The sequence below is a fragment of the Pempheris klunzingeri genome, chromosome 21, assembly GCF_042242105.1.
Source record: "Pempheris klunzingeri isolate RE-2024b chromosome 21, fPemKlu1.hap1, whole genome shotgun sequence".
In the NCBI taxonomy this organism is placed as follows: Eukaryota; Metazoa; Chordata; class Actinopteri; order Acropomatiformes; family Pempheridae; genus Pempheris; species Pempheris klunzingeri.
This window is the reverse complement of record NC_092032.1, coordinates 20,920,242-20,942,840: the sequence shown is the minus strand read 5'-3', so window position 1 is coordinate 20,942,840 and position 22,599 is coordinate 20,920,242. Positions and strand designations below refer to the sequence as shown.

Genomic DNA, 22,599 nt, shown 5'->3' with positions numbered 1-22,599 from the left:
TTTTTATTTTCTCAAAATCCTCTGATAGGCTATACATATTCTCTTGTTAGATGATTTTTGGAATAAATCCTTTTTTTTTTTTTAAACCTCTTTTTTTTTTTTTTTTTTTTAAAGCAACATCCCCATAAACAAACGAAGAGACAAACCAACAAACAAACAGAAGTACACATCTTTTTGTCAGAAGGCAGTGGAAACGTCATCTGTGCCTCGGCAAAGAAATAAACAACCTCCGCCAAATTTATTTTACTGTATTTATGTAGTTTTATGATGCTACTGTACTGTTGGGACTCGGCTTTTTAATCTAACATACAGACCTAAAATATTTCACCTCTAAGGTCGTCTAGGATGAATCGCTGGCGGATGAAACGGGGGATGTGCTAAACGGCAACAGTCATATCACTCTTCAGCCACGGTGTGATTTTTATTCTTATTGTTTTTTTTAGCTACACTGGCCATAAAGTCACGTCTTCGTATTGCTGTCGGCTTTTTCAAAATACTCCTTCAGTGACCGTTTAGCTCACAGATTCATTCATTTCCAACTCCTGGTGCTGCTGAGCAGGGAATCAAACCACCGACGTGAAACTAAAGTTAATTCTAAAGAGTTTCTACGTTTTCGCGTTACAGCGGTTTAACTCTCTGAACTTTAACCTGTCCTCATAGGATTCAAGGTAAAGAGCACAATGTCGGAAAAACTGATTCAAAGATGGAGACAACTACTTTTCACTGATTAGACCAGGATCAAAAAGCTTAGACAGTCTTTAACCTGCTAAACCGAGCTGTTCGCTAACCTGACCTAATCTGGTTTGGCTGCTAACCAACAGTTTTAACCTCTAAACCGTTAGCTAGCATGTCCGTGTCTGGTTTAGGGGCTAGTTTAAACCGTTAGCTAACCAGACTCTATCCATTCTAGCTGCTAAAGTGAACCATTAGCTAGCTAAAGCAGCTAAACACAATCCCATTCAGCTGCTAACCCAAAAACATTCTGTTTTATCCAGTTAATTGTTAGCTAACCTGACCTAGTCAAGTTGGGTTTAACCTCTTATGTGTTAGCTAAAATGGTTTGGAGGCTAGGTCGAACTGTTAGCTAACCATACTCTAGCTGCTGAAGTGAATCATTAGTTAGCTTTCATCTATATGGTTTCGCTGCTAAACCAGCCAGCTAGCTAGCTAGCTAGCACAACACAATCCTATTTAGCTGCTAAACTAAACATTTTCTGGTTTAGCCTATAACCTGTTAGCTAATCTGGTCTAATCTGGTTTGGCTGCAGTTCAATTTAGCTGCCAGACTAGAGTAGGTCAGATTAGCTAACAGTTCGATTTCGCCAACCTTATCCAATGTGATTTAGCTGCTAAATTGAAATGTTAGCTAACTTGACTCAAACTGTTCTGGCTAACCTGAACTATTAGGTAGCCTTCATCAACCTGGTTCAGCTCCTAAACCAGCTGGTTAGCTAACGCTTAGCTGCAAACCCAAACATTGTCTGATTTCGCCTCTAAATTGTCAGATAATTTGACCTAATCTGGTTTAGGTGCTAACTCGAACTGTTAGCTAACTTGCCTTCTAGCTACTAAACTGAACTGGTTTGATGAGGTTCTGGTTTTGGAGTCTAAAATTAAACATTTGTGGCTCTTGGACCAAAAGCTTTTGTCTGCCTTCCTGTTGTTCCATATATCAACATTTCAGAGTTTGTGCTCATCCCCTGAAATATTTTGAGACCGTCTCAGCTGATATCATGCAATTTAACGTCAACCTAAAGTGTTCTTTGATGACAAGCAGGCTTTTTACTCTCAAGTACATCCCTCAGAGTCTGGTGGGGAAAGATAAGGCTACGGTCACACCAGAAACTGGCAGAGCGAGATTTCTTCACGTGGCGTTGATTTTTATAAGTGGTAGCAAGCTAAAGTAAAATACCACAAATTTAAGAATACTCCTACCGCTGGTACGCGACTGACTGCAAGCCATGCTGTATGGGTCAAAGGTCAATACTGTCTGTTTGTCATTGCCACAAATGCACCTGCACAAGCCCGCCGAGGTCTACCTGCACAGGTGGACATCGAGACGACTCCATATAAATGAATTTAAAAATTGGTGCAAAATGCCGCTGTGATAAAAGCTGGTGTGACCGCGGCCTGAGCACAAGAAACAGCCAATAAGAATACAAATATTACATCACCATCAGGCGTCCAGTCCTTCAAACCTACCAGGCTCAACACAGTCAACTTGGCGTAATAAAAAAGGAAAATCTGTCCGTGATGGAAATGAGGCGACTGGTCTGAAATGGGCTCTAGGCCTCGTCTTGCCTTATTGATTTAGTGGAGTTAAGCTCGGCCTCGCGTTACACATGGATATGTACCTTAGGCTATATGGGAACCCTAATATATAGCCTGATACTGTGTCAGCACCCAGCAGTCACACAGTGCTGTCTAGGCCTAGCCTACTAAACATCAATAATTCACGGTTGGCTTTAATACTGTGTAATTCCACGATTGTAAGCGGGCAAGGATCCATCAAATTTTCATTATTGTCATCATTTCAGCTCAACAGCGTGTTGAATATTTCATGTTATCGACCTCCGGGTCAGGTCAGCGTGTGATTGGATGAGCGCTCCGGGAGGGCGGCCCGCAGACGTCCCAGGGAGGCAAACCAGGCCGCCGAACAGTGATGTTGTAAAAATCCATTTGGGGTGTAGTTTTCTGGTGATGAATTCAAACTCGGTCCTCGTTGAAGTTGTTTTTTTCAGCATCGAAGAGCAGCTATCACTCTTTTTCTATTTTGTGTTTTCATTTGTTTTTCCTTTTTTTCTTCTTTTCCGCTTTTATGTTTTTTTTTCTAACTTGTTTCTGTTAAAACGCCAGCCAAGTCAGTATGGTGGGCAGTGTGGTTAGGACCAAGGCGAGGCCCCTGGCGTCGGCCGATCTGGGGGCCGCGTTGCCGCCGCCACAGAGTTCAAACAAACTCCCACGGAAATCCAGGTTGCGGGACTCCTTTTTCAGTTTCTCCCAGAGGTCCGTCGCTCCCTCCTGGCAGTCCGCCAGCGCCATCGTGGCACAGGAGTGGAAGTTATCCCAGTAACTGGCAGGAGAAAACACAGCAAGCGTTAGCACCACAAGCTTTTGACTGCAGTGGGAGGCTGGTTTTAAACTGAATGCATCATCTAGTCAGGAGGCAGAGCCAAGAGTGGAAGTCATCCCAGAATCTGGCAGCACAAAAAACACAGCGAGGAGAAAAGCTTATGAAGACACAGCCGGATGAGTTTAGATTCCAGTAAAACAACAACTAAAGCGAGTGTGGAGCCCCGAAGCATATTACTGCTGTCGTTTGCATGAGTCCTGGGCAGAAAGGCAAACACTGAAGACTAAACACCAGCCGTCACACCAATGCAGCAACGAGAGGGGATCCTTTCCCTATTTATTTATAAATTACGGTTGTTTTATTGGCTAATTCCAGTATTTCAGACGTGGTATCCAAATTTAGAGCAAGTGAAGAAACTATCAAGTGTTTTTTCTGTCAGAATTTGTCCCAATCAGCGAGAGGAAGGTTTTGAAATTATGGCTGCACAGTTAAAGTTTAACATCTTTACAGATAATCAAATGAGATCGATTATTAGATCAATTACGAGGTCAATTAAATTAGTTTAAATGAACTATGGAACAAATTAACGAGAAAATTAAAATAATTTAGGGACATCTGTGGTGTGTGATATAGATCTTTAAGTTTTGGTCGTCAGTGAACCAAAGGGCTTCAACTGACGATTATTTTCATTATTGATTAATCTGTCGATCATTAGTTATTTGGTCTATAAAATGTCAGAAAATGGTGAAAAATCTCAGTGTTTTTACTAGAAAATATTCCTACTTGAACAAACGTGGACTAAAAAGTGGACGTAGCCACCGTGACATCACCCCATTGGTTTGAGGCCTCAAATTTGGCTTTAAAGGTGTCGCCATTTTGTTTTTTTGCAGCCATAAAGACTGCTTCTGATTGGTTGGTCAGCAGGTAGCCCCGCCCTGAAGCCTAAAGCCTGCTTTCTGGTCTATTTTACATGCATGACAATGACAATGACAATCGTAGCACTCTATTAATAAAGGTGTATGTAACATTCATTTTTAAATCACATTGGCAAGTTCTGGTTGTGTGTTATTCAGCTAGCTAACGCTAAGCTAGCTAACATTAGCTTCCGGGCATTGCTACTAAATATTGTCGCTATATATATTGTCGCTATTAAAGATGATCTTAAATTAATAGACCAGACTGTATCTAAGACGTGGACGTAGCCACCGTGAAGTCACACGTTGGTTTATGGACCACCATTACGAGGCCTCAATTTTGGCATTGTGGATGCCGCCATCTTGGTTTTGAAACCATATATGACCCCGCCCTAAAGCCCTCCCCCCCTTCCTGGTGTATCTTCCTCTAAATGGACCATAATTTACTAAATGAACATCCTGCTGTGCTGAAGAAGACTGTAAACTAGAGACTGAGAGCAGAAACTCATCAGGAAAATGTTCACTGAGCTCATTTCCTCATTGACTTCCATCCAATCAGACTTCTGTTTGGAGCCAGTGGAGTCGCCCCCTGCTGGACACTAGAGAGGACGCAGCTTTAAGGCTTCGCTGTTCAGACCAGGAAGCTACGTTCACGTCTTCAATAATGGATTAATCCGTTATGAAAATCGTTGGTGATTAATAGTCAACTGATCATTGCAGCAGCCGGTAAACATTAAAACATGGGTGACTTAATTAGAATACTTTAAAAGCGTGGGAGTCTCTTCTTAAGTACTGCTCTTAAGTACACATTTGAGGTACTTGTACTCTACTTGAGTGTTCATACATGTTTCCATCACTTTATACTTCTACTCCAACATTTTCTTACTTCACTACATGTGATGTTACAGCTTTACGCAGACGATGTGGTGTTCTCCGTTTTATACACCGTCTGTGTTTAAAGTTAAACGATTTGTTTTGAATTATTAGCATGAAGAGGGAAATAAAACAGGGATGACTTCTGTCAATAAATCACAATAATCAAAAACACTGAAATGCTCCTTTTCTGCATCCCTTTTCCCCTCTTCTTTGTTTCCTATCCTCCTTTTTCTTTCCTTTTTTATTCCTCTTTTCTACCATGCCTCCTTCCCTTCCTTGTTCCTTTCCTTTCATCTTTTGTGTCTCCCCTCCGACCTCCATCTTTCCTTCATCCTTCCTCCCTCCTCTCCCACTTCTTAGCAGTTATGTTTTATTCATCACATCTTCCTCCTCCTCCTCTTCCTCTTTTTCTTGCTCTTCATTATTCCCTTTCCCCCCGTTATTCCCTCATCTTCTTTGTCTTCTTTTTAGTCTCCACCTCTCATGTGTTCATCCTTTTTTTTTTTCTTCCTCGTCCCAGTTAATGTAAAGATGACACCAGCCTGCTCACACACACTCACACACACACACACACACACACACACACACTCACACACACACACACACACACACAAACAAACACACACACACCGTATCTAATCCAATCTTCCAATCTGCTCTTATTGATGTTGACCTCCTGAACTGAGCCGTGTCGATGCTACATCTCTGAGCAATTAACGTGTGTGTGTGTGTGTGTGTGTGTGTGTGTGTGTGTGCGCGTGTGTGTGCGTGTGTGTGTGAGGAGGCATATTAATGCTTCACTCCTGCCACGCCTCAGCACTGCTGTGATGGAGCTGTCACTGGATTAAAAACTCATATGTGTGTGTGTGTGAGGGGGGGGGTGTCTTGCTGCAGCGTGCCATCTGGTGCCCACCCGGTTTGGGTGGTGGGGGGTTTGGGGGGGGGTCATCTGGCTCAGTTTCCCCCTCTGGGTTAAATCAGTTAAATCACTCATATTATTAGAAGCTTCACTGTGAAACACAAATATTAAAGAGAAAAGAGACGAACTGATAAATTAGCTGCAATTTAACTGTTTATTTATTATATAATTCACTGTGATTTTGTGTGTTTTCGCTTTATTGAGGAAACTGGCATCTTTTTCTGTTTTAAATGTTTGCATTAGACAGTCTGCTAGCCGTTAGCCGTTAGCTGTTAGCCGTTAAAGACATGGCATTCATACTTGATCAGGAAATAACATAAACATTCATTCACTGATACAACCAGATGTCTTATTCTGCCTTTATCGTAGCACTGAGGTACGTTTTGAGTTCAGGTCTTTTTTTCTTTTTTCTTCAGGATTTTGATGTTGTGTCTTGCTTTGGACAGCATGCTAGCCCCGTAGTAGCGTTAGCATCATGCTATTCTTCCTACTCGGTCAGTGAATAACACAAACTTTTTGCTTGTGTTATTTTGTTTCCAGCTCAAGTCAGGACTCTTATGTTTCTTGCTTTGGGCAGTTGACTAGCCAGGTTGCTAGCGGTAGCATTAGCAACGTGCCATTCTTTCTACTTGATCAGTAAATAAGACAAACTGTGTACTTATTGATAAGACAGAATGTTTTACTTTGTCTTTATCGTAGCGCTGAGAGCTCAAGTTACGTTGTTTCTTGCTTTGGACAGTAGGCAAGCAAAGCTGCTAGCAGTAGCGTTAGCCGTTAGCAACCTGCCATTCTTTCTACTTGATCAGTAAATAAAACAACTTCTGTACTTCTTTATCATTGCACGGATTCTAGTCCAAGTCGGGATTATTACGCTGTCTCTTGCTTTGACAACATCTGGTTACACTTTAAAAATAATGCTTGCAAAGAAGCACGTTCTGGCTGTACTTTCAAAATAACATCCAGATACACTTTCAAAATAAAATGTAATTAGAAACAAAGTTCGGTTATACTGTCAAAATAAAGCTTGCTAAGAAAAAACACCTGGCTACACTTTCATAATAAAGCTTGCTAAAAAAAGAATTCAGGTGGCAATTGCAATCTCAAGAGGTTTAGGTACCGGATCTACGGGGTTAGGTTTAGGAAAACATGATGGTTTGGGTTCAAATAAGTGCGTTAGTTACTGAAGTGAAGTTATGGTCAGTTAAATTAATCAGTTATAATAAGTTACACAGTGTTGAGACAAAATGAGATGAAATTACATGCGAATAGCTTAAAAAGCGCAGAAATTATACACGAATTAGAGTCCGGGCGGCGTAAACGTACCTGCAGACCTTGTGCAGGTTCTCCGTGTCGTCCAGGTCCTGGGGATAGTTGGCCATACTGTCCCCCAACTGAAGCAGACAGTTTGAGAAACCTTTAAACACAGAGTCACATTGACCAGCACTGACCAGCACCGTCTGCAACACAGAGACTGCAGGGGGAAGAGATGGGGGAGACGGGGGGGAGACAGGAGAGAGAGTTAGACATTAAAGAAAATCACAATAAGCTTCTCTGTTTGATGCTTCTTTGCAGGAACATCGCCGGCGGTTTGGACGAAAACGTCGGGACCATCTTTTCTAAATGAGGTACCATTTTAAAGAGTTTATTCTGTTTTATTTCCAACTTCTAACTTTTTCTTTGTAAGTTCTTGTCTTATGATTACTTTTAATTTATCTTTAATTACGTTTTTTCTCCTGCCAGCACGTCTTTAAGTTTAAAACACATCACACAACATGTCTTTATGCACAAATACAAATTGTTTTCCACAGTAGATTGAGGACCTACATGGAGAGTTTGGCTCAGAAAATGTGCATGTTTTCTCTTCATCAGCACTCAGCTTGACTGACAGGAAGTTTGAATGGAGGGCAGTTATATAGGAAGATAAAGGTGGAGTCGTCAGCATATAACAGAAAGAGACAGCGTCGCCAAAACAGCTCCTTAATGGACATAAAAGCTGGAAATAAGCTTTATTTATACTCTCCAAAACAAAACAGTGGGCTGAAGCCAAAATCTGAATTTTTAAGACTTCAGAAAAGCCAAAACAAATAAGGTTTAAGTCGTTTTTTTAGAAATATGCATTGAACCGGCTCCTTTGAGACTTAATTTGAGGATGTTCCCAAAGTCGGTGATTAAAGTAACAATATACTCCAGAAGCTAAAAGTCACAAACTGAATCAGGAACTGGACACACACCTCCTCTGTCTGTTAACTCAGGTGTTCCTTTACATGAAATTAACTTTAGTTGTCATGTAAAGGAAATGAAAAATGTCCACTGAACGTGTGGTTGTCCAGAACTGAAACAGAAAGCTCAGGTATCGTGTTGTAGACTTTTTTAGAAAAAACTGTAAATTTTTGAATGGAGTCTGGTGGACAGTAAGGCTCAGATCTTCAGCTCTTGATTCAGTTTTAATTTTGGGAACTCCTCAGTGTTGATCTGTCACTGATCTGATGTGCTGATAATTAATGCAGTCACAGTTTCCCCAAACTATCGAATGACACTATTCATTGATTTCTTTTACTTCTGCCTGTCACCAATCAATCAGCTACTGTAGAAGCATCTACACGCTGAGCTAAAGCCAATACAACAGTCCTGCAATAAATCCTCAATTTGTGAAGGTTATAATGTTCAGTTTTTATGGTGTTACACAGCGAGATGTTTCTGTTCTGCTGCTCTCCTCAGATGAACCAGGCTCCATTGAGAAAAACAGCAATTTTACTTCACAGAACACAGTAGTTGCCTGTCCACTGCTGCCTTGATCAGTTAGTTTGGTTGAGTTATTCTGTGTTACACAAACCTTGCGCTGGCTTGGAACTCACCCTTTAAAACACCAAAGCCACACAATAACCCAAATAAACTAACCAACTGAGGCAGCAGTAGAGCAGCAGCTCCTGCGTAAAATTGTTGTTTTTGTCAAAGGAGTCTGGTTGGTTTTGAGCTATAGAAGAAAAATGTAACATCCACATGGATGCAGCAGTAATATTCATCCAGACACATAAGATATAATAGGAAAACACTGGCAGGGAGCATTTTACTGCAACATGAGTACTGGCATAGACAGGGTGGACAAAATAATAGACACACCTGCCTGTATGACACAGTACAGTGCAACTGCAGAACAAATGTCTGTGTGAATATTTACATAAATTCACACACTTGTTTATTTGAATCGTAAAAAAATCATAAAAACATCACATAAACCCATTTTTTGTGTGATATGGATATTTCACATGTACAAAACCTTCATATGATGGAGGCGCCTGTGATTTTGGGACATTTAACATGTGAAATATGATATTTCACATGCAGAAATATGAAATGTTTCATTTTGGAGCCACCAAAAGTGTGTGTGTGTGCGTGTGTGTGTATAATCAGGCAGTGTCCGTCCCGTCCCTAATTCACTTTAACAGAGAGAAAACTCAACTATAAAACACGCCACGGGTTGCCAGGTCTGACACGCCTCCATCCTCCCCCTCTACACACACACACACACCCCTTTACATGACCTCTTAACTCCACCGTGTGTATATGTGTGTGTGTGTGTGCGTGTGGTTCGTTAAGCAGGGGATCGGGCTGATTGATTGGTATGGATAATAACACGCCTGCTGTCCGGTTCCACTCGATCAAACTGTGGACTAACACAGCATGACGTGTAGGACGAGACGCGGCTGTTAGAGGAGAAATCCATTCATCCTGACAGCAGCAGTACATATAAAAACCACTATTAAACCTCCATGACTACATCTAGTTCTACTGCTGTTATATTGAGGATGCGCTGCTTAATAATGGCTCCATATTGAGCTTGGACTTTATGGGATATAAGATAGCACTATTCAAAGCCACCAGACTCCATTAACGAAAAGTGTAATTTTACCTCACCAAGCACAAGAGGTGCTGGGCAGCTGCTGCCTCAATCAGTTGCTTTATTTGTGTTATAGTGTGCTCCACAAATATTGTGTTGGATCTGAAATAACCCTTTAAAACACCAAAATCACACAATAACACAAACAAACTAACAGATGAAGGCAGTGGTAGACGAGCAACTACAGTGTAAAATTACTGTTTTTGTCTATGGAGTTTGGTTGGTTTAGAGTTCAGCCTTTAACATCTACAGCAGTAACATATATAACATATATTAGTGCTACAACAAGCCAACAATGTCATAATAAGAGTTTCCCTCTGATTTATCATCGAGACTTTATTCCAAATATTACAATAAATACAAATATAATGATCAAAAGTAACTAAAGCTGTCAGATGAATGTCGTGCAGTAAAAAGTAGCAGAACAGGGAGATATTCATGTAGAGTAGGTAAATCAGGAACGGGTTCAGTGCAAAGAGAGAAGTAAAAAAACACTGTGCTGTAAGTCTAGAAACTTAAATGTAAAACATTGAGATATTTTCGGTACAGAATATGATAAAATATGACAAAGTGTGGAATATATCCTGGTGTGTGAGTGACTGGTAGGTAGTAAAAGTGTTGGAACTGGTCCAGTAGATCACCTCAGCCAGCAGACACCAAACGGGCTGCAATGGCTGCAACGTGATCCTTTGGGACAACTGCACCTGATCACAGTAGGTCCACTAAAAGAGCTTGTTTGATCCACTGACAGGCTCAGAGTGTTATTCTAAGTGTGTGACAGCATCATGGAAAGGATCCCTACAGAGAGAGACCTGGAAGATCCTTTTGGTTTAACCACAAACAGCACACACACCAGACTACATTCACTAAAACAGGGATTTTAGCTCCCCAAGCATGGGAGCTGCTGGTCTACTGCTGCCTCAATCATTTTAGTTTTTTTTGTGCATTATTGTGTGTTACACAAACATTCTGTTGCAAATGAATTAAGCCTTTAAAACAGCAAAATCACACAATAACACAAACAAACTAACCAATCGATGCAGCATCAGTGCAGCAGCTGCTGTGTAAAATTACTGTTTCTGTCAATGGAGTCTGGTTGGCTTTGAGCTCAACCTTCATCATTACAGCAGTAAAATGCAGCATCCACATTAAGCAGCAGGAATATTTCTCCAGAAACATCAGGTATAAGAGGAAAACCCTAACAGGGAATATTTTCCTTTACTTTACAATATAATATTTAATATTTATATTATGATATTTCTATAGAGACACACACTGCATCAGGTAATGGTATTTATTTATGATAAATTAACTAATAAACTTAGTTTGTCTTGTTTTTCTATTATATAATATTTCTTATATGTTGAGGTTTAAAGTTTGTCAATGATCATGTAAACTGTAAGTAAGGAGCTTTTTTCTGGAGCTTTTGATCCCATCACATGATCTTCATCAGCAGACGGAGTTGTCCAGTTTTCATGTACAATTGTCTGTTTTTTTTCTGTTTGTCTGTTTCTTTCCCTTGATCAACCAATCAGAAAGAAAAGAAAAGAAAGAAAAACCCAAAAAATCAGAAACATCTGCAGTTCGGAGCCAGCTGGTCGTCTGCTGAGGAAGATCATGTGATGTGGTCAAAAGCAGCTCCTGACTGGAATAAAAGGTGAGACTATGCCTGTTCATATTGTGAGTTTAACACTCAACTTAATCTAATACTTTAAATATTCCCACTGGGATCATTTACTGTCTGATAAGTATATATATACTTATTTAATTTGGTGTTATGTTCCTTTAATGTCGCCATAATACTCTTACTCTATGAATCCTGCAGCACTTTAAACACGTTTTTAAACATTTCTGTGCTGTTTTTCTTACATAAAAAGCTTAAAGGTAAAACATGAAGCATAAAAATGTAAAAACTTTTTTTTTTCATTCAGATTCAGATTTTGGGCAATTTTTGCTTCCATAACACGAAAATAAACGTCCCAAATCCACATTCAGGTGTTTATTTTACTTCACTTTGCTTCTCTGCGTCTTTAAAGGCCGTTTTCTCTAAATTAGTTTTTTTTTTCTCGCTCTGAGGCAGAAATCTCCACTTCAGCTGCATCAAACTCTCACGTTTTATTCCAATTCCTTAAATCTGCAGGTTTTTTCACTGGGGTTTGGTTGGACATCATTCACAGCCTGATTTAAACAACATTTTACTCCTAAAAACATGTAAATATTTATATTCTTTTATGTCTGTTGGCAGTATTTTCTGATTAATGGAGTGAGAAAAATCTGTTTAAATTTTGGCTCTAATATGGCAACAAAAACAAAAATTTTTAACCAATGTTCACATTTCTGTTAAGGAATTGTATGCAAATTAGCGCATATTTAATTTGGAAACGCCTCATTTGCATATTTAAGGATGCAACGTCATAACACTTTTAATAAAAAGAATAATTATCTTAATCTGAGTTAATCGGCTGGGAAGTTTATTTATGATCTCTATTTAATTCAATGTTAAATCCCAGTTTCACCTGTACTGTCTCACCTGTGCTATCCCCTCTAACACCCCCACCACCACCATGATGGCATTACATCATCTCTAACATGCTCCTCGCGCTCCTCTCTGCACCACATTACTTTAATTTCAGCCAATCAGCTTCGAGCAAAAAACACATGAATGAAGTGCCCCCCCCCCTCCACCATTCACACCCACCTATTATTCATTTTAATCTCCTAAAACATTCAATCAAATCTCTGAAATTGAAATTATTTTCCCTCAAAACTGTTTTAAATTGATTACTAAAGATATTTCTATTGTGGTTAAACTGAGAAATTAAACATTTTAGCTTCATTTTATTCGCTTTTTTCACACATTTTTATATTTTTATGCGCAAAATCAGCGTTTCTACTTCCGGTCATACCTTTAAAAACAATAAACACGTTTATTTTTATTACATTTGTCGATTTTATTTGTATTTTCCGTCAGAGCTGCAGATCCGGAGCCGTTTTTAGTCCTTTATTCTCTCTTTCTAAACATTTATTCCACCGCTCGCTCCGTTTTTTGTTATAATTCATTTTTTTATTTTTATTATTTTTAATGTATTGAAAGCGGGGCAGCCCCACCATCACGCGCACGGACACAGGAGGTGGGGGGGGGAGCGCGTGCCCGATCACGCCTCCCATCCATCCGGCACGCTCGCACTCATTCACCCCACCTCCACACACACACACACACACACACACACACACACACACACACACGCTGCTGCCTGCAGTGCCACGAGCAGCGTGTTGTAGCCTCGCGGACACACCCACCTCCGGCCACACGAGGCCATTTTTCGCGCGTAGAAACCCCCCAAAAACCCCCAAATAAACCAATTTAACAACAATAAAACCCCACAAAACACAGTGAACTCATTTTGCTCAGCTGCTGCTGATGTTCTGCACAAACTCCAGTGAGACCAAACAGGTGAAATCACCTGTTCGGGGCCTTTTTGTTTATTTCTGCAGGTTTCAAAAGATTTTCGATGTCGTTTGTGTGTTTGAAAGGTGAAATGATTCAAAGGCTAAAACCCGGAAGAGAGCGCGGACAGGGGGAGGGTGTCCACCCATCAGAGGGCCGGTCTGCGGGGAAGGAGCATCATCCTGAGGAAGAGGAGGGAGACATGTGGAGCTTCGACTGATTAATCGATCTCATCCCTCTATCAATTAGTCCGCGTGACAGAATTCAGCCTCATCCTCTGGTTTGGTTTCTTTTTGTGCTTTAAAGGAGGAAAAAAAAACTCCAAACGAGACACAAACTCACAGTTTTCTTCATCTTGTGTCTGTTTTGAGCTCCTGAAGCCTCGCGCTCTAACAATAGCACCGGGGAGGACTCTGCGTCTTCAATAATTCAGCACACACACACACACACACACACACACACACACACACACACACACACACACACACAGAGCCCTCCTCCACAGCCTCGTTATGCAATGCAACAGCAGAAAAAAAAAAAGCACAAGCAGCATCTCCATATTTCTCCCGTTTCATTCCCCATGTTTTCATTTTTCCAGATATTAGACGGAGCCCGGGAGGGGTTTTTCTCTGCTGCATAGACTATGAGCCCGCACGGGGAGGTGTGAGCACCCCCCCCACGTGATTTTTATTATAAAACACCCCCCCAAAAAAAAAAAAGAAAAGCACAGGTTTTATTTCCCATCGTGCACCAGGCGTGTGTGCAGAGAGTGAAGGAGATAAATCCTGCTTTTCATTCCTGTTTCTGTCTTTTGGTTTCACTGTAAAAATCCGAAACAGGAGATAAAAGTGCAGATGGCATTAATAAGAGGGGGGTTTAAGGAGGCTGTGGTCGGCTTTCCTCCCCCGGACAGCGCTGCTGCAGCCCCGCACACTGCGGCGGGAGGACCGGTCCCGCACCGCCGACAGCCCGGGAAATAGACGGAGCCAGACCGCCCCGGTGTCTCCGTGTTTCTGCACCGGTCCGGTTAAAAATAATACTAAAAATCAAACGGGCCTTTTTTTAAAATACATTTCTTCCGTTTTAGCTCTAAAAAAAAAAGCTGCAAACACTCAAACATCCACAGAATCTACAACTAAAACAGGCTTTTGATTTTCTGCCGCTCGAACTGAGAAGTAGAATTAAATTTTAAAGGTGGAAAATAAAAATTCAACAAATGTCTCCAGTTTGGGACAACCGAGAGGGGGGGTGGGTGGGGGGGGGGCATTCCCCTTGTTAGCGCGCGCACACACACACACACACACACCAAATGTGAGCTCACACGAGCCAAACCAGCACGAGACGTTTCACAGCAACGACATAAAGCAGATTTAAAACACATTATTATTATTATTATTATTATTATTTAAAAAAAACGAATTCAGGCTTTTTCTGCTGAAAATGACGGAAATTTAACGGGATAATTAAAGAAAACTGCATTTCTTCTTCCGTCTGTTTTCTGCTGCAGAACGAGCCAAATATTTGTAAAACTCCTGAAGAGGAGCGACTTTTTTCTGCCTGAAATAATTTATAAAAATAAAAAACACCTTCGTGACTCAAAAGAGACAAAAGAATAAACATTTTTCTGCTTTTTAAAAAACACACAAAAAAAAAAAACTAATATTTTTCTGGAGCAAAGCGCCAAAAACAAAAAAAGCCCAGAAATAAAAGGAGCGATTGTTGCTGCGGATGTCTGATCGATTAGGATTATTGGTGGTGATGATGATGAAGGTGATCAGGGGGGACTCACCTATGTGGAGCGCGAGGAAGAGAGCGAGGCATCTGGAGGACCAGGTTACTCCCATCCTCTGCGTCCTCCTCTCGGCACGGATTCACAGAGTTGGAGAGGAGCCGCACATTCCCCGCAAAAAACACCCGCAAAACGGCGGCAGCTACATCCAGGGCGCTCTTCCTCCTCCTCCTCTTCCTCCTCCCTCTTCTTCCTCTCCCTGTCCTGTCTTTCCTCTCTCTCTCTGAGTGTGTGTGTTGTTGTTCTTGCTCCTCTTCCTCGGTGGCTGCTGCTCTTCGCTCTGCGCTTCCTGCCGGTTTTTACGCGTCTGGAGAGAAAGAAGAAGAGAGGAAGAGGAGGGAGAGAGAGGAAGAGGAGAGAGAGGAAGCCCCTCCTCTCCTCCCTCTTCCTCTCTCTCCTCATTATTATTTATTGTCTATTCATTTATTTCCTCTCATCCTTTTCGTCCCTTTGTTCATCTTATTTTTGCTCTTCATCTCACACCACATTTAAATTTATCTTTATTTACAATAAAATCTAGTCTTTTTTTATTTATTTTTTTATTTCTGGAGGGATTTTTTATTTGATTTCTTTTTTTAATAATAAGAACCTCATTTTTTCCACTTTTTTGATGCACTGTGGGACCTTTACTTCCATTAAATGTGCACATTTAAATCACTGGAAAATGAAAATGTGGCCTCTGCAGCCAAACATCTTCTAACCCTCTGATCTCTAAACGCTGCTGAGTCTTCTTCTGGTGACGTCATTTCTTGGAGGACCTTCTTCTTCTTCATGTCCCTAAAATGTGTCCAACCTCAGCTAGAAGGTTCCAGAAGTCAGTGAAGCAGAATGAGTGAGAAAAGACTTCAGTCCTCATGGAGGCCTCCATAGACCTCCACTACACACTGACACACTGACTAACTAGCACACACACACTATAGACCTCCACTACACACTGACACACTGACTAACTAGTACACACACACACACACTATAGACCTCCACTACACACTGACACACTGACTAACTAGTACACACACACACACACTATAGACCTCCACTACACACTGACACACTGACTAACTAACACACACACACACTATAGACCTCCACTACACACTGACACACTGACTAACTAACACACACACTATAGACCTCCACTACACACTGACACACTGACTAACTAACACACACACACACACACACTATAGACCTCCACTACACACTAACACACTGACTAACTAGCACACACACACACACTATAGACCTCCACTACACACTGACACACTGACTAACTAGCACACACACACACACTATAGACCTCCACTACACACTGACTAACTAACACACACACACTATAGACCTCCACTACACACTGACACACTGACTAACTAACACACACACACACTATAGACCTCCACTACACACTAACACACTGACTAACTAACACACACACACACTATAGACCTCCACTACACACTGACACACTGACTAACTAACACACACACACACTATAGACCTCCACTACACACTAACACACTGACTAACTAACACACACACACACTATAGACCTCCACTACACACTAACACACTGACTAACACACACACACACACACACTATAGACCTCCACTACACACTGACACACTGACTAACACACACACACACACACACTATAGACCTCCACTACACACTGACACACTGACTAACACACACACACACACACACACACACACACACACTATAGACCTCCACTACACACTGACACACTGACTAACACACACACACACACACACACACACACACACACTATAGACCTCCACTACACACTGACACACTGACTAACTAGCACACACACACACTATAGACCTCCACTACACACTGACACACTGACTAACTAGCACACACACACTATAGACCTCCACTACACACTGACTAACTAGCACACACACACTATAGACCTCCACTACACACTGACACACTGACTAACTAACACACACACACACTATAGACCTCCACTACACACTGACACACTGACTAACTAGCACACACACACTATAGACCTCCACTACACACTGACACACTGACTAACTAGCACACACACTATAGACCTCCACTACACACTGACACACTGACTAACTAGTACACACACACACACTATAGACCTCCACTACACACTGACACACTGACTAACTAGCACACACACACACTATAGACCTCCACTACACACTGAGGATCTGGAGGTCAGAGGTCAACGGACCCCTTAAACAGATTCTGGTTCCTCGTTTATTACGTCACTATATTACCCACAATGCACCCTAAATGGATTTTCTGTGGCTCCTACAGATTGTATCTTGTACTTATCTTCTGTTCTTCTGTTCTATGTGACGCATCCATCAACCATCTTTAATAGTTAGCGAACAGAATTTAGTAGCAATACACGGAAGCTAACGTTAGCTAGCACAGCATTAGCTAGCTGACCAACACATGACCACAACTTGCCGTCGTGATTTAAAAATGTGCGTTACATGACCACAGTGAGCCGCCACCCTCTGCCAAGCTGTCCTTACAGGCCGCCATTATCATCATCATGGCCTGATTTATTCATTTTAACTTCTCAGTTTGTTTAAAATCTTGAATATATTTATTTGACCAGAAACAGCCATTATGTCGCTCTCTTCCAACCAGACTCCATTGGAAAAAATAGGAATTTTACATGGGATGCTCCTGGTCTACCGCTGCCTCAATCAGTTTGTTTGTTTGTGTTATTGCATGACTTTGGTGTTTTAAAGGGTTAATTCAGGCCCAACACAATATCTGTGTAACACAATAACACAAAAAAACAAACTGATAAAGGCAGTGGTAGACCAGCAGCTCCTGTGTCCTGTTCTCTAAAATCCCTGTTTTAGTGAATGTAGTCTGGTGTGTGTGCTGTTTGTGGTTAAACCAAAAGGATCTTCCAGGTCTCTCTCTGTAGGGATCCTTTCCATGATGCTGTCACACACTTTGGGCCTGTTCTTCTTTAACTCACCTGCTGCAGGAGGACCTCCACACTGACCTTTGACCTTATACATCCTGTAATCTAAGGAATATTAACGTAGTACTTTTAATACTTAAAGTGCATTTTGGTGCTAATTTTAAAATGTTTGTAATTTTTGAATGCAGGAGTTTTGCATGTAGTGGAGTATTTTCAAAATGTGTGTGTGTGTGTGTGTGTGTGTGAGTGAGGGTATCTCCTCCTCTTTGCTGACGTCAGCTGAATCTGAAACAAACTGACTCTCTCTCTCTCCTGCATATTAACACAGATGTTTCCCTGAGGCCACGTAGTGCTGCAGCACACACACACACACACACACGCACACATACGCACATACGCACAGACACACACACACACACACACACACACACACACACACACACACACACACACTATGATTGGGTCCCTGGACAGTTTCCAAGTGACTCAAATCTGAAAACATTTAACTTCTGGACACACACACACACACAAAATGGCCACATGTGTGTTTTAATGTGTGTGTGTGTGTGTGTGTGTGTTTGACCTCCGTCGTTTGACTTTGAGGTTGACCTTCAAACACACACCCCGTTCTCCTCTCGTCCAATCAGACGCAGACACTGAGGTGGACTTTAACGAGGTGTGAGGTCATCAGTGACTCCTGCTGGTGAACTGGAGGAACTGCAGTTTATTGTTAAAGCACAGCAGAGCCTTTAATAATAATAATAATAATAATAATAACAGTAATAGTAATGATAATAATAGTAATAATAATAATGATGATAACAATGATAATAATACTAATGCATAAGACACCCGTATAATAATAATAATAACTGTAATAATAATAATAATAATAATATATTTACTTATTTATGATACACTTTCCTTACTGTAACAATAAGGTAGTAGAAACAGAAGACATTAGAGGCAAAATGTTCCCATAAATAAGAATAATAAAACATATTAACAGGAAGTTAGCAGAGGGCTAACAGGAAGTTAGCAGAGATCTATAGGTCCAACACTGAGGAAGATCCAAGTGCTTTTACACCTGTTGACCTGTTTTCAGGTCTCGACAGTATGAGAACTGATGATTTTTGGCGTGGGGGGGTGGGGGGGCGGTCTTAGCATCAATCATGAGCTTCAACCATCCTCATCGTGTCCAGGTTGGCCTGGTGATCACCTGTCTCTCCACCTCAAATCATCTAATTTAGGCACTGAATGGCCAAAAATACAATAAGAATCCTTTAATCTTTCAAAACTCCATACAGGTGAACTCCACCTGCAGCTCAGAACTCCTCCTCAAATACCTGTGTGTGTGTGTGTGTGTGTGTGTGTGTTTCTGGTGAAAATAAAAACACCATTACACCCCCCCTCGCAGCAGAGCCTGGGACTGATTCACCTGCTTCACACCAAACTCCATTCATTTTCCGGCCACTTCTACAGCTCAACCTGCTCCTCATCATCCTCCTCTTCATCATCGCTGTCCTCTAAAAACTCCCATCTGGTGCATGTTCTCTTGTCAGGGATGACGCCTGGTTTTGTTTTTAGCTCGAATGATGCATCACTTGTGTGTTTTGAGAGTATTTGTTTGACCCTGAGTGGTTGTTAAAACCCAGGAAATCTGGCTGTAATTCTGTGGCAAACTGGCCATTAAAGCAGCTCTTTAATTTGAATTCAGACACAGATCGGTTTCCCCTCATCCTGCTGGGAGACAGCATAATAAGGACGCCCCGTACATAATAGATCATAACTATAGATTTTCAGATGGGAGGGGGGGGGGGTTGTCAGCACCGATGATGTCAGCCAAATGGCTTTTTTAGCTGGATGAGGAGGACGATGAAGAGGAAGGATGGGTGACGTCACAGCAGCCAATTCTTCAATGGGACTGTTTGTGTGTGTGTGTGTGTGTGTGTGTGTGTGTGTGCTGCAGCAGCATCATTCATCATCACATTGCACTGCTTCTGTTCTCCCAGCCCGCGGCGCCACCTGGTGGTGGAGACACGCAACAGCAGCTCATCTCCAGCTTTTTACTTTTTCTACTCAGGTACAATTTTTTACTTTACTTACTTGTACTTGTACTCTACTGGTGTATTTGCGTTCTCTGGTAGTTCATACTTCCACTCCACCGCATCTCAGAGGGAGATATTGGATTTTTTACTGCTCTGCATTTATAATTTATCTGATAACTTCAGCTACATTCCAGATTCAGATTAATAATAAACAATTATTATTATATCAATAAGACTACAGGAGCTCACCAGCATGGTATTAAGTAACATATATATATAAATAAAAAGAAAGCAGCTCCATACTCACCAGTTGCCATATTAAAGTAATGAACACATGAATGCACCATTGATTATAATCTGTTATACTTTAATACTCTGAATGCAGGATTTCTACACTACTTTTATTTAAAGCTGCAGTAGGCAGATTATGTTTGGTGTCATTGGACATAAACTCAGTAATAACCTTCATCATGCTGTAGTTTGTAGCCTTGTGCTGTTCTCAGGTTTCAGTAAATCATAGTTTATCGTCTCAAAGGGCTTCACAGGTTCACGTTAGCAAAGAAAACGGGACGTTAGCGCTCAAAACTGCTGATATAACTGCTAACTTTATGTTCCTGTAATATATAAATGTGTCACAGTTAGCAGTTTGTTAGCTTGTTTATGTAGATTTACCATGAAAGTAGGCAATGTGTGGCTATGTTGATGCTAATAGCTTAGCTGCCTTAGCCAAAGGCTCGCGGCTGTGGCTAATTTAAGATCATGTTTATGTAATGTTACATAACGACATCAGACTCTCAGTCATGCTAACTCAGTCTGCCAACTTCATCTATCTAAGCGTGTTTGTTAGCTTGTTTATGTAGATTCAGCAGCCAATGAGCGGCTACGCTGAATGTTGCTAATAGTTTAGCCTGCTAACATTAGCTGAAGCTTGCGGTTAATTCCACTTCATGCTTATGTAGCTAATGTTAGCTAACGTAAGAGCCCCAAATCACAGCGTATCATGTCAAAGGGCTTCACATGTCCACATGTTAGCAAAATAAAACAGGACAGTGATTCTCATACAGCTGCTGATAATCAATATAACAGCACTGAGACGACTGAAGCTGCTAGCTTCATTTTCCTGTAATGTCTAAGTGTGTTTGTTAGCTTGTTTATGCAAGTTTACCATGAAAGCAGCTGAATGATGCTAATATGTTAGCTTCCTGCTAACCTGCTAACCACTGCAGCTAATTCTTGCTAAACACCTTCAAAATAAAGCGTGCTAAGAAACATTTCAGATGACAATCGCAATTTTACTTTTAGGTTTAGGCACCAAAAATTATCACTACATGGTAAGTTAGTTATGGGTGTGAAGTGCAGCCCACACGGAGGGAAAATGACGTGAAAGATAAACACAAGTGACAAAAGTTGAGCTATTCAGACGCCTTTTGGTGAGAACAGGCTGAGAAATGCCAGTAAAGTGAGAATTTAATGTCGCTTTCTGACGGCTGACTGATAAAAACCTTCAAAAACATTAGATGTCACTTGAATCTGAGGACATCGAGCCTCTCCGCTCCGCTCCGTCTCTTATTTATCAATTAGCCGAGGTTGTGTGTGCAGAAGGGTTTGATAATCCCTGCAGGATAATTACAGGGCTGCCTCGGTACAAAGCGCCTGTCGAGGCTGTAATTGGTTTGCGGCCTGGCGGCGGCGGCGAGTCGCTGCTGGGTATTGACTCATTCTCCCGTGGCGGCGATGAGCCGTTTGTTCTGCTGCTCTGAGACGCTCGGCTCATTTCTGGACCAAACCCCAGAGGAGATTTCTCAAGTTTAGACAAAAGGAGAAAAACTAAATGCCAAGACTTCCTCTGCACTGAAACACTTCAGTTGTGCTGCTTTGATTTGTAAAACTGATGTTGTTTCCTCGTGTGTCTCTTTACAGCCACCACGGGGATGTTAAGACGTCGCTCTGACCTTTGACCCTCAGCTCTGTGCTGCATGTAATTTTGGTGATTTTGGAAGTGAGGTTTGGTCCACTGCTGCATCAGCTGACTTATAAACCTCTGTTTCTTCCCACTTTATTCTGCTGTAGTATTAGTATCATTAGTTTTACAGCATTTCAAGGTTCCAGGTTCAAGGTTATTGTCATTAAATACACACACACACACACACACACACACAATGTACACACAGATATTTAGATATTTAATTTAGCATAGAACAAAATAATAAAATAGAACTGAATTATATAAAAGTAAAGTCAGAAAAAAAGACAGAAAAAAGAAAAGTGAATCATATTTAAAATTACGTCTAGTTTGACCCGTGTGATGCGAGCGGGTCGACAGAAGAGGAAGTGAGGAGGTCGCTGTGCTCCTCACATGACATCACAGTCAGGTCATGTGAGCGCAATAAATAAACACGTCTGTGGAGGACAGCGTCCCCCTTTATGTCCCCCGTTTGTCCCCCTTTATGTCCTTATTTTGTCCCCTTTTGTCCCCCTTCATGTCCTCATGTAATAATGTAATAAAATGTAATAATAGTCTAAATATTATAGTAATAACTAATAAAATTACATGAATAATCTAATATAAAAATAATAAAATATAAATACTACAATAACAGTAATAATGTAGAAATAATAAAATAATTGTAAAAAATAGAAATATTTTCCAGTTTTTTTTTTCAAGTTTTAGAAACTATAT

General features: G+C 41.1%; 1 protein-coding gene across 1 annotated transcript; it reads right to left on the bottom strand.

Annotated features, from left to right (window-relative positions):
* Nucleotides 1–2,844: 2,844 nt before the first annotated feature.
* nrn1a (neuritin 1a) lies at nt 2,845–14,972 on the bottom strand. Its single transcript, XM_070853402.1, has 3 exons — nt 14,918–14,972; nt 7,106–7,253; nt 2,845–3,073 (listed from the first exon to the last, which is right to left on the bottom strand). The coding sequence occupies exons 1-3, from the start codon at nt 14,970–14,972 to the stop codon at nt 2,845–2,847; spliced, it is 432 nt and encodes a 143-aa protein (XP_070709503.1).
* Nucleotides 14,973–22,599: the final 7,627 nt, after the last annotated feature.